Source organism: Pinus tabuliformis, chromosome 6, assembly GCF_031772625.1.
Source record: "Pinus tabuliformis cultivar Carrire ecotype Pingquan chromosome 6, CPIR1, whole genome shotgun sequence".
Lineage (NCBI taxonomy): Eukaryota > Viridiplantae > Streptophyta > Pinopsida > Pinales > Pinaceae > Pinus > Pinus tabuliformis.
The window spans coordinates 373,714,732-373,740,923 of NC_142292.1; the positions used below are offsets into that span (position 1 = coordinate 373,714,732).

The window sequence follows — 26,192 nt, forward strand, 5'->3', positions numbered from 1 at the left end:
TGGATTGAATGTCAATGAATATTGATAATTCTTTCCTTCCTCAGTTGTTGCCTCTCGCACGTGACACAATTTTCCCAAGCCACGAATTTTACGGAAATGTCTCCTATTACTCTTGATGGTTGTGTAGGCACTTGGAGACATCAACTTTTGAGAAGTTAGTATAGAGGGATTCATGTCCCTTCATAGACTCATAAAATTCATTAACCCCATTCTTTAGAAAATATCCCTGCGTAGTTACAAGACGTAATTTTACACCCATCTCCACAGACGACCTTTTTCCAAACTTCTACTTATGCAGGTTCTAGGGAAGACCAAATTGAGAACTACAATTTCTCATCCAGTCTGATGCACTAGAATTTAAATCAACAATCAGATTAATGTCTTCATCGGATTCTACAAAGAATTGACTTGTACTGGATCCTATAATAGAGGAAATCAAACCTACACCAGTGTTGGATTGTCTCTTCATTATATTTTTCATGGTACCTTCATTTTTTACATTATCTACATTTGTAGACAAGTTTTTTTCCATGAATTATGTTCTTGTCTGAGACCATAGATCTGGAACAATCATTGAATAAGAGGAAAATCTATTGATGTAAGAGTAGGCCCAAGAGAAGGATAATAGGAGAAGTGGCCTGAAAGAGGAAAATAATGTTGAGGAATTCTCCCAAGTTCATCGCCACATCTTGAAAAATAACATATGTTCAAATGCCAACAAACCTTTGTTTTGGCAGCGATAAATAAATTTTATGGAGAAGGGTCTCAAAATCTATGAGAGTCTTTTATTCAATTCAAATTATATCACATGCAGGGAGCTGAAAATTTTTCATTACGCCAACATTGGAATTATATCCCCTAACCTTCACATAATTTAATAAAAAATGATAATATTTCTCAAACCACATAGCAAATGTTGACGCATAATGTAGAACATTGACCCCACTGTGAATGTGTTATCTTGGTGGATTCTATAAGCCCTGGATTGTAACTTCATTTGATGACCATATGGTATATCATAGAGTAGGGCCTCAAGCCACAATAACTTTTATTAAAATACCCTCTTTGTGAAACAAACATAGAAAACCAATATGGCTTATAAAAGCACGTTTATGAGCTCAAAAAAAAAAAAAAAAAAAATTAAAAAAAAATTCTCCTTTTAAGAGGAAAATAATTTATAAAAAATATGACATGTATCATGATTAATCAGTGATGCCCTAAATGCCCCAAAACCTTCAATAGCAAAAATCTTGGAAAGTTTTAAATAAATTTATTTTGTTAAAATATTTTGGCTACGTCTTTAATACCTTCAACTGTACTAGATTAAGCTACAACATATTGGCTCCAACTAGGGACTGTTCTTTGCCTACAATGCACTGATAACTACAGACCAATAGCCTTGGTTGGGCATGGATTCAAATTAAATTAAAATTGTTCCCATTTATCTCAAAACTTATGAAAAACTAAATCCCTTTGAAATCTCTCTTTTATGGAATCCTTATTCTTCCTTCTGCAATCTAGAACAAAACTTCTGAAAATTGAAAATTAAATGCTCATTTTCTGAGCTTATTTATGTATAGGTTTTACTTATATACATGATTGAATTCCTTCAATTGAAGTCAACCTTCTAATGGTACCAGCCCAACATCTAAGTGTCGGACCTTATACCTCCACTTTTATGAAAACTGAGAATAAGAACAAACATGCATCATATGAAATCCTCACACATAAAATTTGATATATATATACCCCATAATTGATGTTTGTTGCTAACGAAAGAAAGGGGCCATATAGTCAGCTATTGGATCATAAAATCAATGAAATGTTTCCTCCCTTTCTTGAATATCCTCCTGACATATATGTTATTGCACAGGTCAGTCACAAGCGTTGCTTAGTTCTTCAACCTTGGAATTTTCTTGAAGAGGTTGTTGTTGGTCCTCTTCTAGCCATTTTTCCATAAGAAAATCCTCTTGGAAATATGAAACAAAATTGTCTCGCTATGAACTCTAAGTATCATAAATTGGAGATTTTGTTGGGAAACCTAAACCCTCATCTGAAAGATAAGTATCTTAAATGGGAGCACTAGAAAAATAAACAAAATATCACCTCTGAGGGTTTGTATGCAACTGAATCAACTCTTCTTTTCTGGAATTAGCTCATCAGAAAAGAATGAATAGGTTTCCATTTTAAAACCCAAGGAAAAAAACCCAAAGTTAAATAGATAGGTGAATATATACAACCAATTGTTGAGTCTTTTTACCTTCAAGAATCATCCTCAAATGTTCAGAAAACTCAGGGAAAAGTTTTCTAATATGTTCCCTGGCAACAATGTCAATTTGATGTTGTTTCCCCAAAGACATTTCCTAGATGCAAGGAAAATAGTGCCGAGGACATCTCAATATTGATGAAAATAGTTAAAATCAATGGTCGGGGGATAGGACATGACGACTTGCTACAAATGTTCTAATTCGGAAACCTTAGCCTCCAAAACATAATGGCTAGAAAACTCTGAGGGTTGTAGGGTCTTAGATTGAAAGAGTGGTTTGAAGATAAAAAAAAGGACAAAGTTCATACCCAAGCAATTAAGAATCTGAATATAACTTCTGTAGAAAGAATACTAAAATCCTAAGAAGATGTGAATGGATTTCCTTAATGTGAAGTGCTTCATTAAGGGTTTCAGATTTAAACAACATGAGTACATGCAAGTAAATTCATGAAAACTTAAATTGAAACAACTAGTTCCATTTCGCACCGTCCAAGAGAAGTAAAAACATAAAGGACTGATAAACACAAGAGGAAAAACAATGACTACAATTAACCCCAAAGTTGGAATCAAAATTTCTTATTGTTCTTTGATTTCAAAGAGATATCCCCATTACAAGTCAGTCATGAATACTAGACTCCAAACCCCTACAAAATTTCACTTTCATATTTTCCCCCCCAGCCTAATTGTCTCCATCATTTATGAAACTTATTTCTAAAACAGTTATGAAACTATCTATTTATGAAAGGATTCCCTTTGAATAAATCATTTGCAATCTTGAATATGGAATTCAATCTCTTAGGGATCAAGAGAGAGAACAAATTAGACAAGAGTGTGTTGTCATTTTAAGTAAAGAAAGACCTCTGAAAGGTAATTTAAACCATGAGAAGTTAATGGCCGTAAAGAATCTAAGAAACAATGAACACATTGTCATCTTGAAAGCAGATAAAGGTGGGGCGACAGTAATTATGGATAGAAATTATTACTTCTCCAAAATGAAAGACCACCTATATAATAGTGGTAGCTATAAAAATCTCAAAGATAACCCCATTTCCAAAATTACTAGAATTGTTAAAAAAACCCATCAAAGACTCTAACTTGGATGAAAAAGTTAAGAAGCACTTGTCTCCTGATAGTGAAATCACCCCCCAAATTTATGATGCCCCTAAAATACATAAGGTTGGCGCCCCCCTCTAACCTATTGTAAACATTATCGGGCCTCCCACATATGAGTTGGTGAAATATGTTTCCAGCATCTTGTCCCCTCTTGTTTGCAACACTAGCTCTTTTATTAAGGATTCTAACCATTATGTGGAGTTCATTAAAAATGCAAAGTTGGCTCCTGAAGATAAAATTGTTGGTTTTGATGTTGCTCAAATTTTATAAATATCCCATTAGAAGAGGCTATTTAGGTTGTAAAAGAAGTCATAGATCTCCAAACTGCAAAACTTGTTGAGATATGTCTTGGATCCACCTTCTTCACCTTCCAAGGTGAATTATTTGAACAAACAATTGGGGTGGCTATGGGATCTCCCCTATCACCCATAGTAGCTAACCTCTTTATGGAAAAATTTGAAAAGAAGGCTCTTGACACCTCCCCCTTGAAGCCAAAATTTTGGATTAGGTTCGTTGATGACACGAGTGTAAATTGGTTGCATGGAGACAAGGAGTTGAATAATTTTCTAGAACACCTCAACAACTTATCTAAAGACATCAAGTTCACAATGGAGGTTGAAGAGAAGAATAATATACCATTCCTAGACATTCTCCTTATAAGAAATGAAGATGGAATGCTTGGGCACAAAGTATTCAGAAATAAAGCACACAGTGATAACTATCTTCATGCTGACTCTCACCATCACCCAGCTCAGAAAATGGGGGTTCTCAAGACTCTATTCACTAGGGTGTTCAGAATATCAGACTTCACTCACACTGAAGAAGAAATCAAATATTTAAAGAAAGTGTTTGCTAGCTTAGGGTATAAAAAGGTACACATCATCAAGAACATAAAAAGAGCAAAAGCCAGACATAAAGATAAGCATATCGTTCCAAGCCCCCAGGTGTCTAGCAGAAAAGTGCATCTTCCATACATTCAGGGAGTCACAGACAAGCTGTCTAGGGTGCTTAGAAAGAAGGATATCAAAACCTCCTTCAAACCCCTATCAACCATTAAGCAAAGAATGAAATCAGTCAAAGATAGCCCTAATCACCTCCAGTAGAAAAGGGTCTATAAGATCATATGTTCTTGTGGAAAATGTTATATTGGGGAGACTGGGAGATCTTTTAAAATTAGACTAAAAGAACATGGCGCAGACATCAAAAATGGTAGAACTCGATCCTCAACCCTAGCAAAATATTCAGAAAAAATATGTCACCATATCTCTCTTGAAGAAACCAAGATTATCTCCAATGAGAACCAAAAGTACAAGCGAAAAAATTGAGAAGCCCTTGAAATTATAAAACATCCGCACAATCTCAATAGGGATGGGGGTTTAGAACTGAGTAGAAGTTGGTTTCCCTTACTCCCTCAGGAACAAATATTGGCTCATTCCCTTCTCCATTTACCATCTTCACCCTTTCCCCTCTCCTCCTCTCTTTCCTCCCCTCATACACTTGTTTTTCTCAATCCTCCCCCAATCCACCAGCCCCTCCTCCCCCACCCCCTTTTTCCTACCCTAGTCCCTGCACCAGTATTTAATAACCCTCCCTTCTTACAATTGGTTCCCTTTCTTTTTCCTCCCTAAGCTCATCTTAACTGCCCCTATCTTTTGTGCCCCACCCCCCCCGCCCCCCCGCTTTATTCTCATCTCCTTATTTCAGCTTCCCTTGTCTATTTATTATTAATCATAATAACACCTCCTATTAATAACCCCATATTAATCATAAAAAAACCCTCATATTAATAATACCTCTAATTTAGTATAACTCCCCTTGTCAATTTATTTATCCAAAAAACCCACATATTAAAAAACAAAGCAACTCATTAACTTATTATCTATCTTATTAACTACTATAACAATACATTAAGAATATAAATATAAAGATTAACATTAGGTATTTTTATATCATAAGATGATTAATTAAAATATACTTTTTTAAAAATTCTTAGATTCATTACTTATATAGGTAGGAGTGTCCTAGTAACTATTTATATTAATTGATGATAGTCGGAAGAAGGGGCAGAGAAAAAAGATGGAGCTAGGGTTTTTACTGCGCAAGAATGTGTTTCTGGGTGTGGCCGCCTTGCTCTATCCTTTAGATGGCTTGAAGGGCAGTCATGGCGGCCATGATTCATGGCGGCGATGGAGGAGTTTTTACCATACGACTTCATCGTCCACGCTTGGTCTCTCTGGTTTATTTTTATCTCATGGGCTCTCGGTGGTATGTCCTCACAGGCCAACTGGAATGCTATGGGCGCCTTGTGGTTTGTTGAAACAGACGGTTTTGGGGGCTCGACGGCTGAAGCGGGCTTCCCTCCACAGTTTGCTTTGCGCTCAGGAAGTGGGTCAAGCAGGGTATGCGCCCAGTGGTGACCCAGGGTTTGAGCAGGGGCTTTTGTCTGCCCAAGGTATGCAGCAGGGGGTAGCGCTGGGATTTCCCGGCGGTTTTTCTGGCTCGGGGGTGGACACAGGTCGGACACTCTACCTGCTCTGGTCACTTGACGTCACGGGCAATGAATCTTTCTTCCTCCTGGTAGTTTTGGACCTCGGAAATACAGAGGAGGTGATGCTTTGTCTCTTCTCGGAACTGTTCTTTTGCAGGTTTCCCTTGAAGCAACAGACCTGCTCATTGAGTTTGGCAATGGAGGCGTGGGCTCAAAATCTCTCGTATGCCATCATCTGCTCAGAGCGGCCCTCGGTGGCTTGTGCCCTTTCCATTGTCGCGCGCCCTGGGGGAAACAAGCGAGAGGAAGGCACCAGGTTCCAGGCTGGTCAAGGAACCGAAATAGAGCGGAGCTCTGCAACGACATCCTGGCTATCATCTGGACAGAGGAAACCCAGTAAAATAGTAAGGGGGCTGACCACAGAGGCTTCCTTAGAGCGGGGAGCTGAGACAGGGAATGCCAAAAATGAGTCGAATAAAAACAGGGGAGCGATGGATATTATACAGAACACATCCAATCCACAGAAGCTCCCCCACAAAGTGGCTGATCCACACTGCCAGGATGAAAACAGGATTCAAATCTTTATAAAATCAACTGGGGGCAGCCACCGTTGCATGAGACTCAGTATGGGATCAAACATACAAGAGCTTAAAAAAGAAATACAACATCAACTTGGAATACCATCAAATCACCAGAACCTGATTTGTGCAGGTCGTAGTCTACAGGACCATCTTACTCTACAGGAATATGGGATCTGTCAAGATACAACCATATTTCTTAACCTAAGGCTGCGCGGTGGATGCAAGGGATCCGGATCAAAGACGCCAGCTTCCTTCCGTGATGCAGTCAAGGGAAAAGAAAAAATGCAGAACAAACCAGTGATACCAACAGAGCAACCAGGTCCATATATAGTAGATCAAAAATTGGAATCCCCAATGCTCCAAGTTACAATGCCAGAGGTAACAGATCTACACTCTGTCCTCACTAAAACTGCTGTAATTTGTAGATTCAATGGATTCTGGCCAAAATCTGATGCTTTACATCAGTGGATATACTCCAATTGGACACCAGACTATGATATACATCTATGTTCAAAAGGTTTCTTCATAGTTAGCTTCCATACAGAAGAAGAAAGGGATAGTATCATCACTGAGGGGCCTTGGTTTTGGGGTAATGCTGGTCTTTTTGTTTCCCCTTGGTTTGCTGATTTTGATGCAAACACTATGAAAATCACAACAATGCATGTTTGGGTGAGGCTTCATAATCTCCCATTACACTTCTGGCATCATTTAGTTTTAGCTGCCATTGGGAATACCTTAGGGAAATTCCTAAAAATGGATGAGGACAGAGTTTGCAGAGGAATCTTCTCCTTCGCCAGAATTTGCGTTGAAGTGGATCTGAGTCAGGGGCTGCCTGAACATATCTCACTAAACTTCAACAACACACAGTGGCTTCAGCCCCTTGACTATGAAAACACCGCATTCAGATGCCGCAGTTGCAGGCAAACAGGACACCTCCAATATTCTTGCCCCCTGGTCAAAAAGAATCCTAAAGGAAACAAGAACAGGAAGAAAAATCCCAATGGGTGGCAGCACACGGATCCGCTGGAAGAAGAGGACATACTGTCAGAACAGGCAGTCAACCAAGAGGAACCTGATACAAATATGGAACAGCCGGGTACACAAAATGATAAGTCTCCAGACCCACATATGGAAGCACCCCAAATTCAAATACAGCAAAATCCTCAGCTGGATGTAAGTGGCATCAAAAGATCTCATGGATCGGAAGGCTCTGAATCCGACAAGGAACCACCAGTGAACACTCTGGAGTCCATGCAGGCTATCATTGTTCCCTCACCTGACATACAGGGTTGGCGTAGGGTGGAGAAGAAAAAGGGTAGAAAAGTATAGGCTTGCGGTTTTTGTAATTTATTATTTTCTTTTTATTGTATCCGTCCTTCTCATGGACAGCTTTCTGCATATGCTTACAAGCATCTACAACATGTAATTTTTTTCATTATATGAATATAAATTACGCGCTCTTTTCCCTTGGAAAAAAAAAACTATTTATATTAATTAAAGCATCTATATTCACATTAATATTATTGATAGGATTAAAAATTTATTTGGTGTGTTTAGTCATTAGATTATAATAGTAAAATAGAATTATTTATTACTCATTTTAATATTATTGTAATTAGATCATTAAATTATAAAAATAATATTGAATTTATTATTAAATTATAATAAATATTGTTAGGTTAAGTTTTAATAAGTAATTTACTTTATAAACAAATTTATCATTATTATATTAAAATAGAAATAAAATAATTGAAATTGTCAATAAATAACCCATTTCACTGTGATGGTCAACTCTTTTATCCCTTTCTCATCCTTCTCCTATTTATCCCTCCATTTTTTCTTTTCTTCTCTCTAGGTTTTTCCTAATGATGGGTCATGGTATTGACTCGAAACGTCGAAAACTCAAAATGAAAACTATGGAAGTTCCGAATTCTCAGAATCAAAATATATATAACATTATCAAAACCCACTTTTATAATGTTTTTACTACATGTTGCTTTGGATTTTTGGTTGGACTCATATTACATTTAACAAATTCTAGGTGTATGTAATAAGAAAAAACTGAAACATGCTATTGGATATAATGGTGGATGTCGATCGTGTGTGGGTCCGAAAATAGAAACATGTACATACAATATTGAACGTTGAGGTTTTGTGGGCCATGTATTCCACGCTCGCTTGCAACCAATAATTATCTTTTCCAAAGCCATAAACTACCCTTGGGGGCACCTCTTGGTGGTTTCTAGAATAGAGGAGGATGTAGTTGTAATCAACTATAGCTGTAGATTTCTATATGAGTGGTTTTACATTTATGCTCATTCCAAGGGCTCTCTTCATCTTATCTTCCGATTGATTTCTTCCATCAGAAGACCATCGATTTTTAGAATGAATGTTATGGACCATGGATTGTTTTTTTCATTTGTAAGAAGTATAAAATCAATTTTTGTTTGTTTTCATTTGAAGTTTTTATTATTTTTGAGGAGTCTACCCCAACCATCATCAACGCCACCTAATTGAAGGTCTTCCTCATATGCTAATGTAAAAAAAATAAAAAAAAAATAAATAAATAAAAATTGTTCCAGATGAATGTTAGAAGAATAAATATTGAAGTCTCCTTGCATTTTCTTTAACTTCAAAAGAATGATCATGAAAATGTATAGGATTTTCTGGCATCCACTGTATTAGTTTGCACAAGGGGACCCCTAGCCAAAGTTTTCAAGAATCTCAAATTCTTCACAATTGGAGTTTTATTGTCATCATCCTTGTACTTTTAAATACATCTCTGGGATTCGTCTTGGGAATGTTCAATGTTCGGATGCCTACATTACATTTCATTCCAAGTTTCCTCCCTCAAACTTCTTTGAATCTCTCTCCCCCCTTATTTTGTACAACCAATTCATTTCCTACTACTTACTGGTAAAAACTCAAAGCAAGTTGATTGCCCATTTCAACATTTCTTGGCTCGATTTCTCTGGTGGGCTTTCATGTCAATGAATATTGATATATTCCTTCCTTCCCCGACTATTTCTTCTCACACATGACACCATTTTCCCTAGCTCTAGATTTTATGGAAAGCTCTCTCGTTGCTCTTAATGGATGTATAGGCACTGGGAGACGTCAGCTTCTGAGAAGTTAGTATAAAGGGATTCATGTCACTTTGTAGACCCATAAAATTCATCAAACCCAATCTTTATAAAATATCCCTGTGTAGTTATAGGAGTAAAATTTACAACCGTCTCCACAGACAACCTCTTTCCAAACTTCTACTTATGCAAGCTTTGGGGCAAACCAAATTTAGAACTACGATTTCTCATCCAGTCTGATGCACACGAATTCAAATCAACAACTAGATTAATGCCTTCATCAGATTCTACAAAGAACTGACATGTCTGGGACCCTATAAAAAATGAAATCGAACCTACACCAGTGTTGGATTGGCTCTTCATTATATTGTGCATGGTACCTTCATTGTTTACATTATCTACATTTCTAGACAAGTGTTTTGCATGAATTATGTGCTTGTCTGAGACCATGGATTTGGAACAATCATTGAACAAGGTAAAAAGATATTTAACTAAGAGTAGGTCCAAGAGAAGGATAAAAGGAGAAGTGGTGTGAAAGAGGAAAAGAACGTTGAAGAATTTTCCCCGGTTCATCGCCGCATCATGCAAAATAACATATGTTCAAATGCCAACAACCCTTTGTTCTGGCAGTGATAAATAACTTTTATGGAGAAGGGTCTCAAAATATGTGAGAGTCTTTTACTAAATTCAAATTATATCACATGCAAGGAGATGAAACTTTTTCATTACCCCAACAGTGGGATTATGTTCCATATCCTTCACATAAAAAGTTTTTAAAATGTTAATATTGCTCAAACCACATAGAAAATGTTGACATGTAATGCAAAACATTGACCCCAATGTGAGCTCCTTATCTTGGTGTCTTCTGTATGCACTAGCTTGTAACTTCATTTTATGACCATATGGTATAGCTATAGAAATTTCTACAAATCAACTAGCTTTGATACCATGTGGAAATTCTCACTATAGATCAATCTGATTATGCAATATAACTAAAGCAAAATACTTAATCTACTTCTACAATGAAACTTGCGTAAGCTTAATCAATTTGAGCAAGATCAATTGGAACACATATAACAGAGAAGAAGAATCAATACACATGAAACACAGAAGAATACTCTGGGGAAAGCCTTAGCTAAAAACCCTGCTATTTGTATTATCATACAAGGTGGAAATATCTCAGAATTACACAAAGCTTTAGCTCTCATAGCTAGCCAGCTCTCAGTACAATCCTCCTGGATGCTCATAGGCAAACAAAGCTTCTCACAAGCCTTCTCCTCTGCCCTCCAAGCCTCCTATTTCCTTGCACAGTTTCTCCTAAGTGATCCTCCTGTTACCAAGTGTAACACTGATCACTCACACTGATCTCACACCCTGTAAAACTGCGCAATCCTCAAGGAACCTTATTCCTTCTGCATGGATGAGTTTCCTTTATAGGAAAATTCTTCCAACTGATAGTACAATGTCCCTATCTTTAATCTCAACTGGGTCTTTGTCTAAACTGACATGCATGAGTTATTTATGAGAGAATCTTCAATTATCTGGAGTACACTAGTTTCATGCATGCATGCATTAACTAACTAAACTCATAATTAGTTCCTCAAACTGTTTGGAACTAATTTAACTGGACTTAACTCAGTTAACTGAGCTAACTAATTACAACTCAAATACAACTCATCCTTATCTCCTTAACTAAGGGATAATCTCCTTAATTTAAGGGATAACTATTGCATGACTTCACAAAGACTTCTAGCTTGAATTTCTCCAACTAATTAACTCAAGATGAATTAATTAATTATTTTCCAAGCAGCTAGTGAGACTAAATTTGAATTTTAATTATCAATTTTAATTCAAGGACAAATTAAAATTGAAATATTCTAAATGCTATTTTTAGCATTTGTATTTTTAGCATTTCTTGTTGCTATTCTCAACACTCCCTCTCAACAAGAAAGGCATTCAACTCGATCCTGATCCTGAACCTTTGGAATGTTCTGCATGCAACTCTTCTCTCTAGTGTTGTTGCTCCTGCAACTCCAGAAACAAAATAAAATCCAACCTGAATCAGTATGATGCATCTATCATCAAAGTTTTTGACTGATATTGCCTCTGTCAGCTGAAAACTCTGCACTTATGCTAACTCAACCTTTCTACACCATTGTCAATCCTTCTCTACACTCTTCGGTATCTGACTACTCTAGCCTCTGTCACTTTGATCTCTGACTGCATCCTACTGATTCCTCCTGTTACTATGTACTTTGGGCTCCCGTAACAAGGTATGATCCATGAGATAAAACCTCTCAATGGACCCTGCCCAATTTCAACCTTCTTGGGACAATCACTTCACATTACCCCACATCACACCTAGAGGTATGGCTGCATGTGATCCTTCTGTCCACTTGGCTCGAAATTTCCCCCTATTGGAGGTCTTTGCATGAGTGGATGCCTCCACTCGGTCTCCTCTCAGCATCTCCAATTGTGGCTCCTCCACAATTGTCTGAGACTTCTTCTGTGGCTACATGTTGAGAGGTAATTTACTCTCCCTCTCAACCACCAAGTCTCCAACATTTGCCTTGCTATTCAAGGCTTTGCATGCATCTTGAAACTCAAGAGCATACAGGTTCTTGACTCGTGAACTGATCTGCTTCACTTGTCCCATGGTGATGTGTCTAAGGAAAACCTTTCTCTTACTAAAGACAACATCATAGCCTTTGTCCTCCAACATCGTGATCGATACCAAATTCTTCTTCATTCCGGGCACATACTTCACATCTGTCAAGGTGATAAGAGCTCCATGCTCCCTCTAAAAAGCAACCGTGCCGACTCCTGAAACACTAAACCTTTCGTCATCACCCATCTCTATGAGTATCTTGAGGTCTTTCTCCTCCAAGGTGTTGAGTAAACTTTTATCGTCGGTCATGTGGAATGAGGCTCCACTGTTAAGAAACCAACCACAACCCATCATCGATCACACCATGCATGCGATGAGAGTAATGTCCATTTCAAACTGAGAGGTTAATGCCTCACCTTCCGATCCTACCGAGGATCCCTTCTTGGACTTCTTCGATGGGCAATTAGTCACATAATGGCCCATCTCATGAAAATTAAAGCATCTCACTTTAGATTTGTCAATCTTCTTCCCACCATGAGAAGAACTCGATTTGGAATGGGAAGCCTTCCCTTTCCCTTTTCTTGCCTTACTAGCTAAGGCTATATTTTCTTCATCATCATGCTTATATGAAGAACATCTATGGTGCTCCTCCTAATCTCCTCTTGCATTAGATCTGACCACAATCGTTCCTAATTCGTAATTTTCTCTCTTCCATTCACAGAGTCCTAGTAGCTATGCCAGCTCTTTGGAAGACTGAGGAGAGCAAGACTCACCATGTCATCATCGGCAGTTGTTATTCCTACACTACCAAGCTCATCTCTGCAGGTGGTGAGCTTGTTCAGATATGTAGAAATAGTGTCGCCCTGTTCACACTTGATTTTCCAAAGCTTGTCCTTGAGCGCTAGATTCCTCTAGTCACTCCTATTCTGATATAGGTCCTTCAATGTTTTCCACATTGAAAACGAAGTCTCCTTCCCATGGAGACTCAAGACAATATGGTCTCAAACTCCCTCCAGAAGAACCCTTCTTGCCTTCACCACACACTTTTTCCATTCAACCAATTCTTGGGCATTAGCTGCTACTGGCTTGGGGATTTCTTGATCAATGAAATCCTTCAAACCATTGTCTTCTAATACCACTTCCATGCAATCCTTCCATGCTATGTAATTCGAGCTGTCATCCAGGGCATACTCGAGTCTCAAGCCATTGAACACCATTGGTGAACTTTGAGGTGTGATAAGAATTCTATTTTGTACCTGCAATCAAGAACTTCAAACTTCGAATTTTTCCCTTCACAGTATATTGTTCTCTGCTCCGATAAACTTTGCTCTCATAAACTTGGCTCCAATATCATGTAGAAATTTCTACAAATCAGCTAGCTTTGATACCATGTAGAAATTCTCACTATAGATCAATCTAATTATGCAAGATAACTAAAAAAAAAAATACTTAATCTACTTCTACAATCAAACTTGCGGAAGATTAATCAATTTGAGCAAGATCAAGTGGAACACATACAACAAAGAAGAAGAATACATACACATGAAACACAGAAGAATACTCTAGGGAAAGTCTCAACTAAAAACCTAGTTATCTGTATTATCATACAAGGTGGAAATATCTCATAATTACATAAATATCTAGCTCTCACAGCTAGCCAGCTCTCAGTACAATCCTCCTGGATGCTCATAGGCAAACAAAGCTTCTCACAAGCCTTCTCCTCTGCCCTCCAAGCCTCCTATTTCCTTGCGCAGTTTCTCCTGGGTGATCCTCCTGTTACCAAGTGTAACAATGATCACTCACACTAATCTCACACCCTGTAAAACCGCGCAATCCTCAAGGAACCTTATTCCTTTTGCATGGATGAGTTTCCTTTATAGGAAAATTCCTCCAACTGATAGTACAATGTCCCTATCTTTAATCTCAACTGGGTCTTTGTCTGAACTGACATTCATGAGTTATTTATGAGAGAATCTTCAGTTATCTGGAGTACACTAGTTTCATGCATGCATGCATTAACTAACTAAAATCATAATTAGTTCTTCAAACTGTTTGGAACTAATTTAATTGGACTTAACTCAGTTAACTAATTACAACTCATCCTTTTCTCCTTAACTAAGGGATAATCTCCTTAATTTAAGGGATAACTGTTGCATGACTTCACAAAGACTTCTAGCTTGAATTTCTCCAACTAATTAACTCAAGATGAATTAATTAATTATTTTCCAAGCAGATGGTGAGACTGAATTCGAATTTTAATTCTCAATTTTAATTCAAGGACAAATTAAAATTGGAATATTCTGAATGCTATTTTTAGCATTTCTTGTTGCTATTCTCAACAATAGCATAGAGTAGGGCCTCAAGCCACAATAACTTTTATTAAAGGACCGTCTTTGTGTAGGAAACATAGAAAACCAATATGGCTTATAAAAACTCATTTATGAGCTCAAATTAAAAAATATATATATCCTTTTAAAGGTAAAGAATTTAAAAAAAAATTGACATGTATCATGATTGACTAGTGATGCTCCAAATGCCCCAAAACCTTTAATAGCAAAAATCCTGGCAAATTTTAAATAAATTTATTTTGTTAAGAGACCTTGGCTACAATTTCTTTAATACCTTCACCTATACCAGATTAGGCTACAATAAGGGTATCCTCCAATAACTTCTCCTGTGACCCCTTGTGTGGAAAAGAAAACAAGTGGGAGAATGTTGGGTGTGTGTTATATTATTTCCACAATTAGTTGCACATGCATGGGGCGATAGGCCCCCCAGTTTGTTGTGTCAGGCGTAGCAAGGGGGCAATAGCCCCCCCTTTCAGGGGGTTTGTAGGGGGGCAGTAGCCCCCTTGCACGGGTTCCTGGGCAACACCCCAAGAAATTTTTTATTTGGACCCTCTAACAGGTGGGAAGACCTACCCATGGTTTTTTGCATGGGTTTTGCACATGGTTTTGGGCATGATGGTTTTCTGCCCATGATATTTTGTAGATTCAGTCAAGGGAACTACAGTTATGTTCTAATCCAGGGTTAATGGATTTTGGTTTATGAATGCTTCAGCATGTATATATAGGTATTATAACATTTAAAGGAATATAATGAAAAATAAATCTGGTAGTCCCGGTTTTGGGATCTAGGGGAAAATCTCTTTGTATATTTGTTTTATGTTCTCACCATTATTTATTTTTCTATTTTAAGAATTCGTTTGAAGGTAATTTTTGTACAGGATTAAAATCTACACTTCCCCAATGTACACCCTTTTCATGTATCACGCTGCTCAAGTGCATCCTTGGGAAGTCCTGTAGAAATTTGTTGCATGATCTTCAAAGCTCCATGGTGAAAATGGTCAAGTCTCATATGTCATAATTCAACGATGTCTCAGCTCTACACCTTCTCTGCTTTTGTGCTCAAAGCAGCACAATCTTATACATCCAATTTTTAGAGGTTCTTTACCCGAACCCTGATCTGCTTGACTTGTCCCATGGCTATGTGACGAAGGAAATCCTTTCCTTTTATGAATATCACATCATAGCCACAGTCTTCCAACATAGCAACTGAAACTAAATTCTTCTTCAAACCATGAACATAAATCACATCTTTTAATGTGAGAGGAGAGTCATTCCCCCTCTAAAAAGTAACAATACTGTTGTCAGTCACGTTGTATCTTCCATCATCTCCCATCTTATTGTGCATCTGGAGGTCCTTCTCCTCCAAGTCATTGAAGAATTATTTTTTGTTGATCATATGGAATGATGCTCCACTATCCAGGTACCACACACTACCCATCACCGATGTCACCATGCATGCAATGAGGGTGAAATCCAACTCGAATTGTGAAGAAAGAGCTTCACCTGCCACTCCTCCTGAGGTATTCTTGTCTGCCTTCTTGTGCTGACACTTCATGGCATAGCATCCAATCTCATGACAGTGAAAACATTTAATCTTCGAAAAGTCCTTGTTCTTGCCCGCCTGGCTAGAATCTCCTTTGGATTGGGACTTCTTCTATTTCCCTTTCTTTACCTTTCTAACCAAGGCACAATTGTCCTCATCATCATTCTTGGATGAGGTTCCATCTCTAATGTTCCATCTTATCTCTTCTTGCACCAAGTCATACCACAAACACCCCCACTCTGGTAGCTTCTCCCTCCCATTTACCAAATCCTGGTAGTTGTTCCAGCTCTTAAGAAGGCTTAGAAGTGTTAGGTTGACTAGATCATATTGAGAAACTATAACACCAACACTCCCAAGCTCATCCCTACATTGGGTGAACTTGGTCAAGTAATGTGGTATTGTGTAGTCGTTCTCCATCATGATTTTCCTGGGCTTTTCCTTCAGTTCTAGCTTACTATGGTCACTTCTATTCTGAAACAACTTTGTCAAGAATTTCCACATTTCATATGGAGTCTCCTTACTCTGGAGGTTTGAGACAATATGATCTCGAACTCCTTCCAATAATATCCTTATTTCCTTTGTTACGCTCTTCTTCTAATATGCTAGATTTTGTGCATCAGTTGATGCTAGTTTCAAGATGTCCTTATCAATAAACTCCTTCAATCTGGTTTCTTCCATGATTGCTTCCATCCGGTCCCTCCATGAAATTTAATTTGAGCTACCCTCAAGGGCATACTTGAGCCTCAGACCATAGAACACCATCTTGATCCTGCTTCTAGCTCTGGAGAATAGATCTGCAAAACGCGTTCCTCCTGCAAGTACCAACTCGTATTCTTCTCTTTTATTTTGATTTCATCTCTAACAACATATAGAAATTCCTTGTATATTCAAACTGCTAATTGTAATTTCCTAAAACAATAGACTTGAATCTATTGTAGAAACTGTGGAAACAATTGACAATCGTGAAATCACAAAGCATACAAGATAAATAATTCAATCAACACATTACACAATTATTTCCTCAGGAAAGTCACAACTAAAAATCCTTGCTTTTTGTATATTGCATTAGCCAGAAAATATGAGAAGATTACAATGCTTTGCTCAATCCCGAGCAACTTTTGCACTATCTCTATCTGTCTCTCTACTTCCTAGACAAGCCTAGGCCAAAACTTAACCAAATTTCTGCTTGCCCAAGTCCCTATTTTCATGCACTATTTCCTTGGGAATTAGCCCCTATTAATTAGGGAAATTCCTCATCCACAAATACGCAATCCATCATAGGCCTTTTGCTGACTGCATGCACCACCTGTACAATTCAAATAATTATACAACTGATAGTACACTGCCCTTGAACTCCAATCTCAACTGGGTAAATCTCATATCACACATGCATGCATTATTTATGTTTGCATCATCAGTTAACTGGGTGAACACTAAAGTTTCTCTCCACAGCTAGACATCCTACTAGTTCCTCCAACAGTTGGAACTAATTTAAATGACTTTAACTCGGTTAAACTAAATTAATTAATTACAACTCAAAATAAACTCAACGAGGGCTCCTATAAAGTAGGATCCACTCTACATAACCCAAGTTAGACCCTCAACTCGAATTAACTGAGCCAACTAAGTCAAACTAACTTAGTTAACTCGTACAAGTTGTCATGTCATGTGGAATTACAATTTTCTTCTAATTTAAGTCAAGGGAAAATTAAATTAGAATCTTTGTTGGTGTCATTTTCAACAGGCCATAAGGAAAAGTTTCCAAGCCTACAAAAACTTTCTCCAAAGACATCCAAAAATATAAACTCCAAAGGAAGTAAATTGTATAAGACATATATAAAAAAACAAAATTGAAAGAGGCCAAGTAAAAACAATGAGTACTAAGACTAGGAGTTAGGTGGAACTAAACCTAGTCATAAGATTTAATAACCAATGTTTTCATTAGAAAACTTAAACAATGGAGAAGAGCACACTTGTTCAAAATCAACATTGCATCATTCTCTACTATTATGATGTATATGAAATATATACTTGGTAATATCACTTAATACAAGGGTATAAGATGATCATCATCGACTTTAAATTCACTCAACATATACTTAAAAATTATTTAGTGTTTCCAAACATTGCAATTTGATTGACCCCATCAATATTTGATTCTTATAGGAATTTTATGAGTGCATGATGATATGCCTTATTGTTTGTGGTGTCATTCTTAATAGAAAGCCTCATTATTAATTGAAACTATTTATCTGCATATCCATACAAGATAAAGGTAATTGTACATTTTTTTGGTTTCTAGTAAGAACTATCTCTATAAAAGCACCATAATTTTATCATTTTGAATCTATGATGACTATCCAACATTATTTAACTCTTTGAAACATCTATCATTTGAATACATCTTAGATGTAAACCTTCATGTATTCTCCACACATTATCGTCATCTTAAAAAATGCTTAAGATATCATCCATTATCCCAAATATGTTACTTGAAATTATTAATAATATCAATAATTATTTATCTCTAGTATGTTCCAATGGATTCAAAGCATATATTTTGATATACTCCACATATATTTTCAATGCAAACAAAAAATACTTGAATCCCTCAACTTTTAAAACCCTTATCTAGGTAGGAATGTTAATCTAGTTCACTTCTAGTCTCGTTTACAAAATATTATTTTTCTTCCTACTACTTTCGAGTGGTGGGATATGGAACCTAAATAAAAATCTTTGTTTTTATGTTTATTCATAGTTTTAATCAAGTGAAACATGGAGTTTTCTTAATGAATTTTTCTCATTTCAAACCCTTTTTTCCATTCATAAATATTTTGTGAACCATTTTATTGACTTATGTTTAGTATTTTTAGTATATACTTGTGACCCATATTATTAAAAACATTTTGACTTTCATTATTATTTGTATAATACATTATGAAAACTACTACAAAAATATGGTTGAAACTATTTCATATGGTAAAATAGTCAAAACTATATAAAATATATACTTAAATTTTTAATTAAAAATACCCAATGAATCTAAACATGAAAAATGGGTTTATACTACAATTTCCTTTTATTTATGATTAAGGAACCTAAAGAAGCCTAGCCTACTTGCATTGAGGGTTGGTGTTAATTTCCTAAAGGCTAGAAATGAAACAACATTAAAAAGAAAAATCTACAAATTTAACTATAAACAAAATTACTAAGTATAATTGTTAATCTAAAAAAAAAAAAAACTCACCACAGATGGGATGACTAATCTTGTAAATGATGCCTTCCTCCTCAATCCATGCCTCTCCTTGATGCCTTCCTAAAAAAGTTACAATAAAGAAATTAAAGAAAAAAATCTTATGCATATAATGAATTCCATACTTAATTGAAATAATTTCATCAACTATTAATTGAACTAAGAAAATCTAGGGAAATGCAAGAGATTGGCTTTCCTAGCTATGAGGCAAAGTTGTGAGTGCAACCTCGGAAACAACGATATATGTAAGAAAGGATGATGAAGTACATGTATATGCCACAAGAGTAGATGCATTTCCAGAAGAGGAAATAATGGTATTTGAATTGTTGAATAAGGAAACAACAATAGGACAACAAAAACTAGAAATCGGTGCAAGAACACTAGAATATGAAACAAAAAATCTTGTTGAAGTAGTCCTAAATGGGGCAATAAATGCATTATCAAACTATTATGGGGATTAGGAATGATAGAATCCTATAATCTATGACAAACAACAAGCATGTGATTAGTTGGATTTAGAACAAATTCAAACAACCTCTCACAATACATTATCATGGCTTTATTTCACAACTTCAATAGTAATGTTCAACATTTAGAGCTCCAATTAAAATGTTATTTAGGAGAATCAGACATAATTTTCTAATAACATCAAAAATAATAATTTATCTTCTTCAAGTATTGTGACCATTTCCTTGGACAATAATCCTAAAAGCTCAATAACTTCAGTGAGTTAATAATTTCAATTATGTAGGAAATTAAGCTCTCATAAAAAAATGTTGACTCTAATATATAGGAAGCAAATAGTCAAAAAAAAAATATTAAGAAAGGTATAATCAGATATTGCATTTAATAAAACCTTAAAACACTCAACACATATCCAAAAAGGGATAATGAGAATTTACACTCACTGAAACCCTAAAGGGGGGATTTATTCAATATTTTATTATATGTGTGTGTATCTATTGTGCAATAGGTCTCTTTGCATAGAATAAGTGACAATAATAATATGTCATAACAAGACATTCAGTTCGACCATCCCCTTAACTATATCTAATAATCCCTTCCTAAACCTCTTAATTGATTCCATGAAATCAACAATAATAAATTCTCCCATTGTTATCATATTTGATTCATATATAAAGATTACATTATTCTAATAAATCATATAATTTATATATTATTTGTCACAATCAATAGTTAATCCTTCATGTCATAATTAATTATATTGTAAAAGTGTAGCTTAATCATCAAACATTAATTTGAGTTGAAACAAACTTAGAATGAAAAGGCATCCATGATCAACTCAAACAACTAGAATGATGATATTCAAGATTTGCCAATTTCCAAGTATATATATAGCTTGGGTGAGCCTAATGGTTAAGAAGATGTGCTTCCTTGTCAGAGGTCACAAGTTCAAATTGAGAGTGGGGTAGAGTATTTACACCTCCGTAGACTTTAGAAGTCAAATTGTTGCATGGAGGTAGATCCCTTATCCCAAAAACAAGAGGGTCTCATACACCATCAAAAGTAGAAATGCCTTGAGAAAAAATTGATTTCCACTTACATGTACATTCGAACATGAGGTATTGTCCCTGAAACAAGAGGGTTTCATACAACATCAAAAACAAAAATGCTATGAGAAAAAAAATTGATTTACAATTGCAAATACACCAATACATGAGGCATAAGGCTTGTTATTGTTAACCAACATTTTCCATGCTTGAGAAGATAGAATGCTAAAAAAGGCCTTCGTATACAAGAATATTAATATATAATTATGAAATTTTTGAATGAGCAAAATCATGTAATGAGTTGTTAATTTAAACATAGTAGTTCTTAATTCTTAAGTGAAGTGTATGGAAAATTATAAAGAAAGTGTGTGTGAGATTATTGGTACCTAAATTTCAACAATGTAACTTCAAGACACTAAGCTTATCTTAAAGAAACATACATGATGGATCAATTCTAGTTCAAGAAAGTATAATTCAACTTCTCAAAAATTATTTTTGCAAACAACAAGAAACACTGTTTAACTTTCTAAACTTTGACTTCATCCAATTTTACTAAAAACCATAAAATCTTAATTCAAAACTAAACCTATATGACCCAAGTTCAATGAATTCTAAACATTTCACCAAAAATTTAAGATTTCAATAATCTTCATGACAAGATTCTCACCCAATTGCCATTGGAGGAATTCCTACTCTATCATTAATTATTAATTCTCTTTTAAGATATATAAAAATGTGAAAATGCAAGGAATATTTATCTTGTAAAAAGAAAAAGTAAACATAACTTTATGCATCAACATATTACATAAAAAAACATAGTAATTTTATTTTATATATTTAATTATTTTATATACAAATATACTATATAATTTTATTTTAAACAAAAAGTGATATATTATGTAATAAAATATTTATAAAAAAAAAAACAGATTTTCAACTTTTATTTAAAAATAAAATAAAATATAAAATTTTAAATTTTAAATTTTAAAATTTATTATTTACTTTAAAATTAAATTAAATATAGTGTATTCTGAAATAGATGAATAAGACAGTTGATAAACCTATTATTCTCACAATAAGTTTTACAAGACGAATTTTTATCTAAGACCTAATAATGTAAATAGTTTTGAATTTCTCAATTTGCAATGCAAATTGGTTTGCTCTGATTTTAAAATAAATTACAGCAAATCTCATAAAATAAATGTACATGGTAAAGTTTATTTTAATATTCTAAATAATATAACTATATATAACTAATTGATTAATAATATCGAATTATAATAATATAAATCAAATATATTAATAAAATAACAAAACATTAAATCTATTAAAACAAAACATGTTTGCCATATGATGCTGCGGGGTTGTGGTCCTGCATGAGGTTTTCCCTCCAGATCGTCAGTATCTTATTTGTTGGATCCTCTTCACCAAGGCCGGGCGTATCTGCCCCTTCTTTCTTATATGTTTTTGTATGAATCTGTATATGGTACAGCCTCGTCAAGTATTGACACGTCTCTGTCAAGCTTTTTTTGAACATCTGGTCTTGTAGATGTATAGTATATGTCACTTCTCTCTTTTATGTGTGTTTAGATCTGGTCTTTCTGACATATATTTTTTGCTAAGGATGATAGGCATATATTGCCTCTATGGATAATCTGTATGCATTTTATGAAAGGGAGTCTGGGCATATCCATGCCTTATCAGTATCTCGAATTATGTATTGATGATCATTTTTTTTCTCTGAAAAATTAAAACAAAATTTTAATTATTACATATACAAAATTTAAAAACTAAATATTAAATTAAATGCAAATTTAAAAGTACCTCTTTCGTGGCTATGCATGATCTCTCGCACAAAGATATTTCTCAGATTTTACAGTGGCTATTCACAAGCCATCATCGATTTCTGCGACAGAACATTGGATAACGAAAAGTTAGAAAAAGCAAGTTGATGGAATCATTTCATCGTGATGTGTATTCTGAAAATTGTATTCCTTTTTTTTTTGGCTGCTACCACATTTAAAAGTGTAAATTAGAAATAATTGAAAAAATAATAATAAAAATGTTATTTATATAATTTTATAAATAGTTTTTAATATATATCTATATATATATAATTAATTAACAGATATATATATAATTTATTAACCAAAAAACTGCTTCAGAAATTTAATTCATAAAAAATTACTTTTACTTACCTTTCCTTTGTAGGCAAATATTCTTTGAAGATTGTTTCCAACTTCATTTTCAGATTATTATTTTCCCATATAATGCTTTTCCACCAATTGACTGGATACCCTACTATTGCGGATAAATTTGGTACCTTTTCCATTCCATTAGGAAATCTTTTCAAAGACCGGCAATTCCTTATCTTCAACACACGGAGCTCTGGTAGTGTCCTCTCATCCCACACTCCACTGTTTGATGGTCCAGCTACACTCTCTAACATCTCCAGATCTTTGAGAACCAACTTCTGTAACATTAAATATCCACTCGGAACCCTGCCACGGCTCCCTATCCCCAACTCTCTCAAATTCTTGCACCCATACAACTTTAGAAGCTTCAAATTTGGCATCCACTCCAATCGAGAGAGCTCCGTCATGTTGTTGCATCTGTACAATTATACCATTTCAAGATGTTCAAACTTGCAATTAGGCAGACTTAACCCTTTGTAACACCATAGTCTAAAACTCTGCAGCTTCTTCATGTTCTGCATGTCTTGTGGAAGATTCTCCATGATTTCATCTGAAATATTAAATGGGTAGACCAACTGTAAGTGCCTCATCTCCGACCAGGTTCCCATTATGCCATCTTTAAATGCTGACTTTGTTCCATCCTGGGACGGTTCTACGGGTACAGTCAACTCCGTCAGGTTTTTGAGACCCTTCAAACTCCAAATACTTGCAGGCGCTTCCTTTTCCACACTTAAAATGTCTCTAACACGAGGCTGCTCAATGAAGTAAGTTCAGAGATCTCACGTGGAATCATCTGTAACGACTCACATCCGCCTGAATAAAGACCCCTGAGATTTTGAAGCTGTCCAATCGTAGATGGGAATGATTCTAGAGATTTACAACCTGAAAGATGCAAAAATTGAAGCCTAGAGAGATGGCATATCTCTTCCGGCAAATCTTTGATGGGAAGCCCCTGTAATGAGAGAAACTCAAGCATTCTTAGCTGCCCAATTGACGCTGGGACTGAAGTTATTTTGGTGCAGCCCTCCAGATCGAGAACCCTGAGAGAGGTTACGCTGAGTAGAAATCCTGACGGAAGCTCTTTCAAATTTGGATTGTTGTATAAGCTGAGACTCGCGAGCTTTGGGCATCTCAACTCATGACTGGGAAGATCTTCCAAAAGATTATTGGCTAATGATATCCTGCAGCAATTCTCATTCTGAACCTCGGGGAAATTTCTTTGATTTTGATTTGCCATGAATAAACAGTTCTCCTCTTTCTGCCCAATGTACACCGCCATATCACGAATACACTCCTCAACTCTTATTGAATTCCCTGAAAAGACTTTCGTTCTTTGCTTAACTCTCTGGAACAAGCAGCGGTCTACCATGAGTTTTACATACTTGTTCCCAATGGCCATGTCCATTAAATAGCTCCCTTGTTTGCTCTTGACTAAGCCTTCTCCAATCCACATTTGCACTAAATAGGGCGCATTAATTTCTTCATCTTGCTTGTACATAGCATGATATAGAAAGCAGCTCTTCAGTTGTGAATTGGGCAGAGAATGATAAGCATAGCGGAGTAGTGCATAGAGCTGTGCATCAAGGCGAGGATGAGTGGGTGGAAAAGATGGATCTACCTCTCGAATGGAAGATAAAGATGCTCTCCATTCCCTTATTTCTTTGGAGAGACTCTTGGGTTCGCACGCGACACAGTCCCCAAAGATTCGGCGTCGTGCGGAGTAGGCCATCTGCCATCTGCTTCTGTAAGAGCGATCGAGTAGGCGATGTGCCTCTGTAACAGAATTTTGCAGCAATTGTAACCAATTCTTCACGATGTGCAGGAGCTCTCTCTTTTGACGTTGGAAGAGGGTGGTAATATCCGGTTCATCCCGGAAGAGGGTGGCAATATCCTGTACAAGGTTCTCCATACGCCTCAAGTGATCAGTTTGCAGAATCTGACGGTTATCCTCCTTGTTAATAACACCCTCCAGCAGTTTGATGACTGGGTCGACCATATGGGTGTTGACGGTGTTGCCTGCAAGAGCAATGTGATCAAACCAGTCACTTTCAAAGCGTTCAAAGAGATGATTAAAAAATGCTTTCCATGCTCTTATTTTTTCGGAGAGTCTCCCTGGATTGCACAACACAGAGTCGAGACACCTTTGGCGTTGTCCCCGCGACTGATCGAGCAGGCCTTTTGCCTCTGTAAGCGAATTGTGCAGCAATTGCAACCAAATCTTCACCATCTCAGGCGCCTCTTTCTGTTGAAATCGGAATAAGATGCCAATATCTTGCACAAGGCTCTCTATAGGTCTCAAGTCAGTTTGGAGAATCTGACAGTTATCCTCCTTTTTAATAACATCCTTCAACAACAGCATGACTGGGTTGATTATGGCGTCGACTGCAGGAACAGTGCTCACGGTTGCCATGGCGTCGACTGCAGGTACTGTGCTCACGGTTGCCATGGCTTTCTTGGTATCCGGGGAGAGCAGCGCAGAGAAAAGGAATGCGAAAATGCTATATCTGTGCCTGTGATATGTAAAGCTGCAGGGGAGGTCGAACAAGGGAAACTGTTGATTGGATGTAAACAAGGTAAAGAGCTGTCAGTCATCCAAGAAGCATTAATATATGATGTTACGAGAAAATAAAATCTGCTTGGAGAGTCCGCATAACGTGGCGATGAAGCGACTTGAGAGCGAAGAAAAGTTTCTGCGAATCTGAGAGTTTATTTGGAAAAGAAAAAGCAGAAAATGTGTGGTCAGATCCGTGATCATGGTGCTCACTGTTGTTATTATGAAGCTCCATGGAAGAAAAGTTAAAGTCAGAGGTAAATGTACGCCACGAATAGCAAAACACACCAAAGAAGATAGGAATTCGCATCGAGTTGCCTTTGCCTTTAGCTTTAGATTGGTCTCCACATGAATGGAAAAGCAATTCCATAATTGCGGTACCTGTTAATTCCTGTAATTTGTCTGATAAAGTAAAAGCAGCGATTTGTACCTCCAAGAAGAAGAGTAGAAAAGTAGGAAGCAATGCGGAAAATATAAGTAGAAGGTTAGGAAAAGATGAACGGAGGAGGAGGCAAAGTATCGGAATTGAGTAAGGAGGAGGAAGGGGGTAAAGTATAAGAATATGAAAAAGCAAAACATATATAATAGAGTGAGATAAACATGTCCCAAAAAAGTATTGGAATAATTTAGAAAGAACGAGCAGATTGAAGAA

At 36.2% G+C, this 26,192-nt stretch overlaps 1 protein-coding gene across 1 annotated transcript in view; it reads right to left on the reverse strand.

The window, feature by feature from the left end:
* LOC149258852 (uncharacterized) overlaps window positions 1–25,573 on the reverse strand; it is a 67,758-nt gene extending 42,185 nt beyond the window's left edge. Inside the window, exons 1-3 of the mRNA XM_089373557.1 lie at window positions 22,993–25,573; window positions 22,619–22,700; window positions 19,278–19,346 (exon numbers count right to left, since the gene is read on the reverse strand). Coding sequence (XP_089229683.1) covers window positions 23,720–25,435 — 1,716 coding nt within the window. The 5' untranslated portion in view covers window positions 25,436–25,573 and the 3' untranslated portion in view covers window positions 19,278–19,346; window positions 22,619–22,700; window positions 22,993–23,719. The remainder of the gene's footprint in view (window positions 1–19,277; window positions 19,347–22,618; window positions 22,701–22,992) is intronic.
* Window positions 25,574–26,192: the final 619 nt, after the last annotated feature.